The following is a 12,406-nucleotide window of genomic DNA, read 5'->3' on the forward strand; positions in this document are numbered from 1 at the left end:
TGTGAGTGATACCTTTATGCAATGGGAGATCATGTCAGCCATCAAGGATATCATGTGGAAGACTGTTCAAACTGACCAGAATGTCTTGAAATATCTTATAACATTTAGTACTGTCATATTCAGTCAAGCAGTGAATAGCACAATAGTATCTGTATATATAACAGCTACTATTGTCCAAGCAGCTGCAATTGAAAAACATCCATTTGTTTTTCACAATTTCTGGGAAGATAATGAAATTCATCTTCAGATATGCATTTCAAGATCATCTTGAAGTATAACATCCTAAATGGACTAAAAAACAGATTGGTAAAGGAAAAATCTTGCTTGACCTACCTGAAACTGTGATGTGTGGTCATATAGAGGCCAGATGCAAGAAACAGTTTTGATATAGTTTCATGTGGAAGGTTGCTGCTAAGGTCTCCTAAGGTGGATTGAGAGATGGCTGAATAAGTAGAGGGCTGTAATAAACTGTTTCTTCAGAATGGGCCAGGGTTATAATTGGGGTCTGTCGAAGTTCTATACTAGAGCTACTCTCATTTCTGATTTTCTTGAATGATATTGATGAGTAAAGAAGGGTATGATGTACCAAATATACAGATGATATAAAGGTTAAAAGGATGATTAACAATGCAAGTCAAGTTGAGCCTCTTCAGAATGATTTGGACAGCCTGCATGGATGGTTTTAGAAATAGTTATGTTTTAATGCTGCTAAAATATATGGAACTACATTTGAGAAATAATAACCTTCAAATATCTAATATGCTAAGTGGTATAGAGCTGAAGAGTGTAAATGAGAAAAGGAACAATTTGAGTGTTTTGATACAATTAGATATGAAAGTAGAATGCAGTAAGTAGGTGACCAGGAAGGCTCACATTGTCTTTAGAGTGATTTACTCTTACCTTTACATCTAGAGAGAAGAAGATTTGGCATTTGCATTTAAGGAAAGAAATTGAAATTGTCCCAAGATAGGCAACTCATTTGGTGGTATTAGAAAAGGGTCATCCATGTGAGGAGCCTCTACAAAGAGCTTGGAAACAAGGTTATCTTGGGGGGAGATCTGATAACTGTTCCTTTCATTCCACGCGCGCGCGCGCGCACACACACACACACACACACACACACACACACACACACACACACACACAATTGAATTGAATAATGATAGACTTACACGTGGAAATAGGTCACAAAACCAGGGGGCTTAAATATAAACTAATGAGCTGACTAAAACTGATCTGGTCAGCATGTTCTTAACCACTAGAATGAACTGCCTTCCTGTAGTTGAGGGTGACACTTTGACTAAATTTAAGTGGCAGCTGAATATGACATTAGGATTTCAGGTTCTATATTTCAGGTTTTTTTGGATGACAGCAAAAGCTTAGCTTCTTCACATATTTTTGCTTTTATTAATTTTAATATAACTCCAATATCTTCACTAATAATAATAATAATAATAATAATAATATCTTCAAAACAATAAAAGTCACAAGCTGTGACTTATTGTTTTGGTTTTTTTTTTATTTTGTACATAACTCCATATTATGAATTTGCCACTGGTTTATATGTAGTATTAAAATATTTCAGTGGCTTTCACTCCCCTTCTTACGGCACCAAGAGGATCAGAGTGGAAACAGAGGGTGCTAAGAATCTCTGGGTATGACCAGGCTGCCATGCACGGAAACTGAACTTGGCCTGTTACAACGTAAGATCACTCATCAGTGAAGACAGGATATTAGAGCTGGAAAAGGAATTAAACAATGTGAATTGGAATATCATCGGTTTGGCTGAAACAAGAAGAAGAAGAAATGAATCACTTATAAGTTTATCAAGTGGAAATCTGCTGTACACCAATGGAAACAGTGAAAGGAGTGAAGGTGGAGTTGGGTTTCTGGTCCATAAAGATTTTAAAAACAACATTTTGGAATTCAAAAGTACATCACCAAGGGTGTCAAGACTAATACTCAAGATTTCTAAGAGGTACAAGCTAAAGATTATAATGATTTATGCACCAACATCGAGCCATGATGATGAAGAGGTTGAAGAAATGTACACCGAAATTGAGAGTCTTCTAGATGAGCAGAAAACCCACTACACTATCATTATGGGAGACTTCAATGGTAAAGTTGGAAAGAGACAAAACAATGCAGAAATGAGAACTATAAGAAATTTCGGAATTGGTGAAAGAAATGAAAGAGGTGAAAGACTTGTGGAATTTGCAGAATCTCAAGAATTGTCAGTATTGAACACTTATTTTCAAGAAAAGGGTGAACAGAAAGTGGACATGAAAGAAGCCCAAATGGATTAACAACTAATGAAATCGACTTCATCCTCACTAACAGAAGATATATCGTGAATGATATTACCATCCTGAACAAGGTAAATGTTGGAAGTGATCACAGAATGGTAAGATGCACACTTGATGTAGATGTAAGAAAAAAAAGGAAAAAACTGACTTCAGTAAATAGTAAATGACTTCAGGACCAAGATATCGATGAGGAATATTACAACTTTCTGAAAGTGATAAAGCCCAAGAAACCTATAGGTAAAAAGAAATCCAAAGAAGAAAAAATTAGTCAAGAAACACTTGTCATAATGAACCGAAGACGACAAATAAAGAGCAAGATAAACACTGACAAGGAGAAAATTCAGTATACGCAAAGCCATTAGAAAGAGACTCAGAAGAAGATTTAACACAAGAAAAGTAGAACAAGCATTAAGGGAAAACAAAGGACTTAAATTAGCAGCCATGAGCAGTAATACAGAAAGAAAAATGATACTGAAACTGAAGAATAGTGATGGTGTATTTATAAATAGCAGAGAAGGCATAATTCAAATAGCAGAAGACTACTATAGAGAATTATACAAGGAGCGAGGGAATGATGCCAGCAGTGGGGAAGATGGATCGTAAATTGGTAACACATATGACATACCCGATATCCTTCCTGATGAGGTAGAACATGCTTTGAAGAAAATGAAGAATCAGAAAACCCTGGGGGAAGATGAAGTTACTGTAGAGTTGTTAAAATTGGGAGGAGGAGACATGGCACAAAAACTGGCAACACTCTTCACAAAATGCATTAGAAAAGGTGTGATGCCTAAGGAGTGGAATAATGCAACCATAGTTTTGCTGCATAAGAAAGGAGATAAATCAGAAATTGGAAATTATAGACCAATTAGCTTGTTATCCCACATCTACAAGTTGTTCACAAGGGTCATTACTAACAGATTAGAAAGAATACTTGATGAGAACCAACCAAAAGAGCAAGCTGGCTTTAGGACAGGATTCTCAACTATGGATCACCTTCACGTAATATCACAGCTAATGGAGAAAGCAAATGAATATAAAACACCATTATGCCTGGCATTTGTGGATTATGAAAAGGAATTTGACTCCGTACAGCATAAGGCAATGTTTCGGGCACTGGAAAGACAAGGCATAGATACCCCATATATTATGATTTCGAAAAAAATATATGAGAACGCTACCTCCTTTATTAGACTAGACAAAGACAGTAGCAAATTTAAAATTGAGAAAGGAGTTTGACAAGGAGACACAGTCTCCCAAGCTGTTTACTGGTGCCCTTGAAGAAGCTTTCAGAAGATTAGACTGGTCGCAGAAAGGAGTCAATGTGAATGGAGAGTACTAAACCATTTACGATTTGCAGATGACATTGTGGTCATAAGCCATGATCCCAAAGAATTAGAGGAAAATCTTAATCAGTTATGCAAAGTTAGTAAGGATTTATAATGATTGAAGGAGCAGTAATTGAAAAGATGGAGTCATATACTTATCTGGGACAAGCCATCAACTGTAATAATGATAAATGGCTGGAAGTCAAGAGAAGAATAAATTTTGGATGGATAGCATTCAGGAAATATAGTCACATACTGAGGAGCAATATCCCAATTTGTCTGTAACGTAAAATAATGAACCAATGTATACTACCCACCATGACTTATGGAAGTGAAACTTGGGCATTCACCAAAAGAATAGAAGAGAAGCTGAGAACAACACAGTGAAGAATGGAATGAATTATATTGGGAATCAGACTGTTAGATAAGAGGAGAGAAACACATGGATTAGGCAGCAAACTCAAGTAAAGAACATTCTTATGAAAACTAAAGAACTAAAATGGTCTTGGACAGGACACATAGCTCAAAGACATGATGACAGATGGACTAAGAGAATAACAGAATGGTACCCAAGAGGAGCTAGAAGAAAACCTGGAAGACAAAGGCAGAAATGGATAGATGAAATTCATGAGTTTCTGGGTAGTAAATGGATGGCCATTGCACAAAAACAGAAGGAACTGGAAAGGTTGCTGGAGAGGCCATCATCCTGTATTGGATTGATGATGATGATTAAAATATTAGAAGAAATAGTATAATCGGTATATACTGATCCACAAAAATTGATTTAAACTTAAATGTTTAACCTGTTTTAAATGCTCTAGGCAACTTAGACAGATTTATACTATTTCATAGATTTGATGAAATGTGAATCTGTTATCTACGTAAAATGCACTTTCTGAATGATGGTATATTAATAATTAAAAAATACATATATTGTTATTTGTTTCTAGGTAGTAGAACTTGATGATGTTCAACCCATAATAGGACCAAGGTCAGGAGGAACTCGTTTATACCTTTTAGGGTCAAATCTAAATATAGGTAGCAGTGTGCAGGTTTTCCTTGATCATCTTCCATGTGTGGTGGATAGGTAGGTACGTGGTCCACACCTCCTGATGGATGTTGGATTTAAAAACTTATACTCAAATTAGAAAGGTAGAGTTAATATTGCATTTGAAATAAAAATTATTTCTGATGTGGCAGATATATCTGTTAATTTGTACTTAAATACATAACACAAGCTTTTACTATGGTAAAACAAGCTTCTGTTTTTTATGTGTCATGCTAGATAAACCTTGTGCATGTGCTTTGTTTATCTAGCATGACCACACTATACCATTCTTGATTTCTATATATAACGTATTTATGTATTCATAGCTGAAGAAGAGACACATGGGCACCAGATCCCAGATGCCAAGCAATTTCTACAATGAGTATACTAATGAAAAGTTTTCCATTTTCTGAGTTTAGACACTCCCATTTCATTTTGTTATACAGAAATTTCTTCCTTATCCTTTCTTTCTTAAAAGATAAGAAAGACATTTCTGGAAAGTAACCTTTCTTGTTTTTTTTTTTTTATTTTTATTTACTAACCTTCTAACTTACATGCATGGTCACCTGGTGGCACTTGACCTGAGTGAAAAGAAAGCACTCAGGACTAAAAGGAGCATAAAATGAAACAGATTAGCTATTCAATATTAGAGCAGATTGACTCCAATATAGTATTAGATGACTCACACACACACACACACACACACACACACACACACACACACACACACACACACACACACACACACACACACCCCAATTGGACTAGCCGGGGAGGTAAAGTGCCTGCTTGGCAACCCAAATGTCGCGGGTTCAAATCCTACTTTGGGCTTAGATCAGAGTAAATACAAAAACTTTGGGAGGTGCATTATGGCCACAGAAGCTGATGCACCAACAACTAACAAAAAAAAAAAAAAAAACACACACACTCTAATATGTCTTAAGCAACAAGAATGAAAGCCAGCTCTCTCAATCCATTGTATGTCTTCTTTCTTAGTGATGCATTCATCGACACAACCTGTTGGGAAATTATCTCTGTTTTTAGTTCAGCAGACTATATGAGCTGTGGTCTGCTTGCCAAAAATGACCTGCTCCAATCAGGATTTTTTGATGAAAACCTGACATAATTTGTGGAAGTAGGTTAAAAACATTGGCCTCTGTGAGATTATCAATTGACATTACTTTGCATAATGCACTAAATACATCAAAGGTGTTATTCTGGAGTGGTGGATAACATAAAACTTGTTGTCTGTATTAGAGGTTGAACTGTTAGCTGAAAGACCAACAAGTGTCAATGTAAGGAGAATAATGAAAAAGAAAGATGATTTTGTGCAATGGCCATCCATTTCTCTCTCTCTCTCTTTGATAAAATCTGTTATTCACACCTTTAATACTCTAAATAACATGATATAACTGTCAGGCGAGATACACTCAAAGGCAGCATAGGGAGGTTCTTACATGCTTTGGATCAAAAGAACATCCACTTTCAGGCCCTAGTTTGCACCTCAACATGGGAATCTGTATGTAGTGACAGGACCACCCAGTCAAGCTACTGTTTCTGCAGATTAGCATCACCGGGATCCACCACCCACTAGGTCACGAGGTACCAAGTGCTTTAGTGATTAAGTGGTTCTCTGAATGATTTATAGAGAATTTTCTCAAAGCCAGAGTGCTCATTCAGTTTTGAAAGTTTTTCTTCCATTCACATTAACTAAAAGTAAACTGTCATATGAATTATAAGTTTCAGTAAGGAAAATTACCTTTCTGTTTTTCACTTTATACTAACACACCACTTAGACATGCTAGCGTCACTGCTCTTGCCTCCCTGTGGTAGGGCCAGAAACCTAGATGAAATCCATTCTTTCCGGGCTGAAAGGAGCAAAGAGACGGATAATAACATGTTTCCACTTTTAGAGCCATTGAACTCAAGACCTGAAAAAACTGACACTGAGCATGACTTTTCCCAACACAAGAGGTTGGAAACAACCTCCCTCAAGAGGAGATGTAACCTTCCTCATTTTGCATTCTATCAGCATGGACAATGGGAAAGAAAATACTGAAATACAAAGTAGAGAAAAATGTCTCATACCAAGAAACAAGAAAACAGATATTAAACGTGATGCCACCCAAATCTTATTCTGATGCAGTCAAAAACACTAAAGAGTCCTCAACACAGACCACTGTTACAATCCCTCCTAAAGTATCTCTTTCTCAATGGGCCAAATCATTCCTCACAAATGATGAGATATTGACAATAACAAATACGAAGAATACATCAAATTCTGCTAATACAAAGCCAACCAAGCAGAACCAAGACAATGCCCCCAAATCAGGAACTTCAACAAAGGAAAATAATGCAAATCCTACCCAGAATAAAAGAACTGACCGAAGTATGGAAATTGACAAGAAGTTGGATAATGATGATTCAGTTCTCCTACTACATGCAGAAGATGAGATGGATATTGCTCGTCCAGCATTTTCAAAATGAGATAAATATAAACAGGACCGAGGGAAAACAAAGCAGTCGGACCAATCCACATAACCTAAAATCAAATAATGCAAAAAATCATTCAATGGAATTGTAGAGGCCTAAGAAGCAATCTAGATTAATTAAAATATTTAATGCACCAGCATGATCCTGCAAGCATTTGTCTGCAGGAAACATACTTATCATCAAGTTATACTCCACACTTCTCAAGATATACGCTATACAGACGGGATAGACGTTCTGAATCTCCAGCAAGAGGAGGAGTAGCAATTCTAGTTCATAGAAAGTAGCCGTTCGCATTGTTCTTGGCATTGCATTCACTATTGTCTCTATTTATATTCCACCAAACATTTCGTGTTCCACTGCAGAACTTGATGTTTTACTAAACCAATCAACTTTTCCATTAGTGGAAAAGTTAGAAGACAGAGAGCCATCTACCATCACCCTCAGTGAGCGATCAGAGAGAAAACTGGACAACCAATAACAAAAAACAGTTGGCAAACCATAAGGTGGAAGTTTGTTTAGGAAACCTTTATGCCAAACACGATCAAAAGCCTTTGAGATGTCAAGAGCAGCTGCTTGTGTTTCCCCAAACTTTTCCATTGAATTTATCCATAAATGCGTAACATAAGCCAGAATATCACCAGTGGATCATCACTGACGGAATCCATATTGGCGATCATTTATCAGACAAAAGGTTTCTAGGTAGTTTAAGAGTTGGCGGTTAATTGATTTCTCCATTACTTTAGAAAGAGGAGAAGTAATTGCAATGGGACAATAATTGGATGGGAGAGATTTGTCACCCTTTTTAGGAACTGGCTGAATATGAGCAAATTTCCAAGCAGAAGGAAAAACACCTTTGGAATAAGAAAGTGAAAAAAGGCATCAGTTCAGGAACACAGGTTTTGAGAACAAGTGGAGAAATACCATCAGGATCTGGAGCTTTCTTAGCATCAAAATTCTTCTAACATCCTTTTGACGAAAGACCACAGGAGGCATTGAATGGAGCATGTTGGGAATGGTGGGAAGAACCATCTGGTTTGGACAGAGGTGGGAGCAGAGATGGGCAAAAGTTGCGGCCAATAGCTTTGGCAAGAGACCAGAATGCTCGGCTACCATTAGGCAAGAAGCAGGTTTTCTACTCTTAGCCTGTTCAAAATCTAGTTTGGACTAATTAATAACTGCTTTACAATTGTTGCGAGCTTTTGTGTAGGCAGAAAACGAAACTGAAGATTTGGAAACAAGCCAATTACGATATGCAATTTTCTTCTCTTGAACAGCCCTAGCACATTTATTGGAAAACCAAGGTTTAGATAAAGGACGAGATTTTAAAGTGGAGTGTGGAATAAAGGATTCCATTCCTACAAGAATAATTTCACTGACACGATCTGAGCAAACGTTGACATCAGAAGTTTTGAAACAGTAATCTGACCAAGGAAAAGAAGAAAAGAAATCTCGCAGGTCATCCCATTTTGCATTCTTGTAATGCCAAACAATATGAGGTTGGGAATAGCCATGAGATAGAGGCTTCATTGGAGAAGAGACGGTCACCAAGTTGTGATCTGAGGTGCCTAAAGGATCACTCACTTCGACCGTGTACTTAGAAGGGTTGTTGTTTGTGAGAAAAAGATCAAGCGTGTTGGCTGCATTGTTAGGATTGTTCAGTATTCTTGTGTAGGTAAATGAACAATCTGAGCAAGGTCATTAGTAATTGCAAAAGCCTCAGCATCTCGACCAAGCTGGGTCGGTGTGACTAGAAAACAGAAGCCAGCTGGAGTTGTGAACATTAAAATCACCACGGAAAATTGCATCACTGTTAAGAAAGTTGGACTGGAGAAAGTCTAGTTGTAAAGAGAGGAAGTCAAACAGCTCAAAGTGATTAGTGGAGATGGGAGAATGGTAGAGACAACAGTTGAATTTGACACAATGATGTAGAGAGATTTTAAGCTAGAGAAGATCGAAAATAGGAGATTCCAAATTACCAACTCTCTGACAGGGAATATCGGAACGGACATATTCACAAGTACCACCTTTGAGGCAAAAGGAATTATACAGCAAATAATTTGGGCAATTGAGATGACCAGTGGTTGAATCAACCGAGAGCTGAGATTCTGTCAGAAAAAGTACATGGAGTTTGGCAGACTGCAAGTGGAAATGGACATCGTTGAAATTAGAATTGAGACCACATATATTTGTAAAATGAACTAGGAAGTGTTTGGGAGGTTTAGATCTTTTTGCAGATAAGCTTACTCAATTAGTTTGACAATTTATTGTGTATTCAATAGTAAGGAAAAGTGGAGAGGGACATGCTGTATGAAGTAATGAAATTTTTCGATATGGCGTATACTCAGATTCTTGACGTAATGTGCCTCGACAATGCCCCCCGCATACACACTACTCGGACTCCCTCCAGTCACTATCTGGCAGAGTAGAGGTAGCAAGGTTATTCACTAGCTGATCCAGAAGCCTCCTAAAGAATTACCAATAGGTTCGGTCTGGTGTACTAACCGGCCGGCCTGCGAATACCGTTTTAGAGCTGTACCCTCAAAATGTAAGGAAGATTGGATCTCACCATAATGTTCATTATAATCTCATACAGTCATACTCATACAGTCATAACCTCATAAAATCAGTCATACTGCATGATAGAAGAGATGGGGAAGGGTTGACCGGAACTTAGCTCTGGAGACTAAACATGGGTTCCACCACTTCAAGCCTCCAATAAGCAAAGTGGTGGTATTTCACCAGTTGATGAGAGTCATCTGCCACCTAGTATTGCCTGGTAACACAGAGGGGTGGCATTTCTCCATGTTGCGTGGGCACCATGCCTCAACCCCTGCTTACGTTGGTTCACACCTGAGTGGTCACCCATATTGTGCATGTGCATGGAGGTTATACCTAGGATTACTAACAGTCCCACCATTGTGAAGAGGATTTGGCTGTGACAGACCATCCAGACTTTGCCGAAATTGGGTGCACTTGACTTGTGTGTCACCCGAATATCAGTTCCATTAGCATTTTAGACTCCCAGGTAGCAAGTACAGCTTGTCTGGTATATATCTGAGAGAATCTGTGACAATCAGACAATCTCAAGGACCAAATAATCAATAGGATACATGACAAATCTTTGCATTAATTAGCACATGGAAATTATGAACAGTGTCATTTAACATACATCTTAACCCCACCTTTAAATTTTGATTTTATGTAAGTTACCACTGAAAAAGTTGACTCACAGAGCAGTGCAGATCCAAATATTGAAAACAGTCTTGGAATGATTAAATTTATAACTGTGAACTTGCATGTGTCTTCAGAATTCTTGACCACATCTCCACAATAAAATCATCTTTTAACCATCTTTTATTTCACAAACTTTAATTTGCTAACAGATAGGAAACTTGTTATTAAACTCATTAATCGTGCTTGAAAATACTTTTTCAAACTGTCCACCTATGCTAAATGTTTTTTTTTTTTGCACCATATACATACAGCTTTTTCATTGATTTAAATCGTGGAAAATTCCAACTCCCATTCGGCATGAACTTTGTGGGTGACTTTTTTTCCAATCTCTTTTTTTCTTTTCTATATCTTCTGAAGTATTGGCTTCTTCACTATAAGTTGAAGAAGAGGATGTTGCAGACTTACCTCTTCTTCTGCTACATTTAATCATTTCCTAGTTAAAAATCTATCCATATCTGAAATAAGCTAAAAATATTTTAATGAATAACCAATACTTTTTACACATACAATGCTTTCTGATATATGTGTTTGAGGCAAAATATTTGTACAGTGTTCACTATGTTAGTTCCTTGACAGTGAACTAGGAACAGTGCACTTGACACTTGATGCTGCTGACAGTACAATACAACATTTTAATTTTGGAGGCGGCACCCATGTTTATTGATCCTGCCCATAGTGAAAGTGCATTCTGCAGTGTATGGGAACTAAGGTCGAATCTGTGCTCCCCATTAGATTCTCATCGGGCAGGTGTGTTGGTCATGCATTTAATAAAAATTAATGACATTTAAATTATTAATTATCCCTAGGTCTATTTCATTTCCCACCAACCTGAGTGTGATACCACACAGTTGGTACATTAACCAGGGATTACTACTACCCACATTCAGTACTTTGTATTTGTCAATGTTAAACTTCAGTTGCCATTTCTCACGCCATCAGCCTGATTTTTATAGATATTATTACAGTAGCATACCTTAATTACTGTTATTAACCACCTTGCCAACCTTTGTATCATATGCTGACTTGCACGTTAAACCTGATATACCTTCATCAGTATCATTAATAAATATAGAAAAAAAAAAACAAAAAAATAAAAAACAATGGCCCCAGAACTGAATGCTGTGAGACTCCACCACTAACATTAGTTCATAAAGAGCAGTGTCCATTGATAACCATTCTCTGTCTTCTTCCACTCAACCATCCCTCTTTATCCATAGCATTCACTTGCTGTTATTGCCACACTGCTCCAATTTTTACAGTGCTTTTTTATGTGCAACAGTTTCAAAAGATTTACTGAGTATGTGATATCATTTATCCAAGTATGTGATAACAAAATTATTTTTTGGATCCAGGTCCTTGGTTAATTGCATTACAGTATCCAATCAAGTTGGTCAGACAAGGTGACCCTCCAGTGTAGAAGTTGAGTTGGTGTGAAAATTTTTGCAACCTCTCCACCACCAAACCTTCCTCAATGAGTAACTTAATTTCTTCAGATATTTTTCTATGCTACATAAGAAGCAGAACACTCCCTTGGCAGGAGATGCAAGTTAAGTAATCTATTGTTTCTGTAGAACAAGATTTACAAGTTACTAAATCCTTCATTGTAATTTAAGATTAGTATACATCAGGCAAGTAATAAATTTTTATTTTCCCACAAAAACTAAATTTAGTGTGTAATTTCAAACTTACCCAAAATGAGCACTGCTCTGCTCAAAAGAAAGAAATAAGAAAATGTAACAAAGCTTAAAGTCCAAACTATATTTCTATTCTGGTTCACCTTTGTCATAGTATGAGATGGTTAAACAAGGCAGCCCTGAAAATATGCCCACCAAACAAGAGAAGAGCATGTAGAGCAGGCATCCTCAAGTCCAACATTTGTGTAATAACTTATTACATGAATTGGCATCTATAATTCCCCATTTTTCTCTCTCTCTCTCTCTCTCTCTCTCTCTCTCTCTCTCTCTCTCTCTCTCTCTCTCTCTAGGCGCCTCCGTAGC

The 12,406-nt window shown here is 37.2% G+C and overlaps 1 protein-coding gene across 1 annotated transcript in view; it reads left to right on the plus strand.

The window, feature by feature from the left end:
- LOC150076249 (plexin-B-like) overlaps positions 1-12,406 on the plus strand; it is a 705,969-nt gene that overhangs the window by 503,579 nt on the left and 189,984 nt on the right. Inside the window, exon 17 of the mRNA XM_090387297.1 lies at positions 4,585-4,721. Coding sequence (XP_090243423.1) covers positions 4,585-4,721 — 137 coding nt within the window. The remainder of the gene's footprint in view (positions 1-4,584; positions 4,722-12,406) is intronic.

This window comes from Mastigoproctus giganteus, chromosome 13, assembly GCF_048544385.1.
Source record: "Mastigoproctus giganteus isolate SK-2022 chromosome 13, ASM4854438v1, whole genome shotgun sequence".
NCBI classification, from domain to species: domain Eukaryota; kingdom Metazoa; phylum Arthropoda; class Arachnida; order Uropygi; family Thelyphonidae; genus Mastigoproctus; species Mastigoproctus giganteus.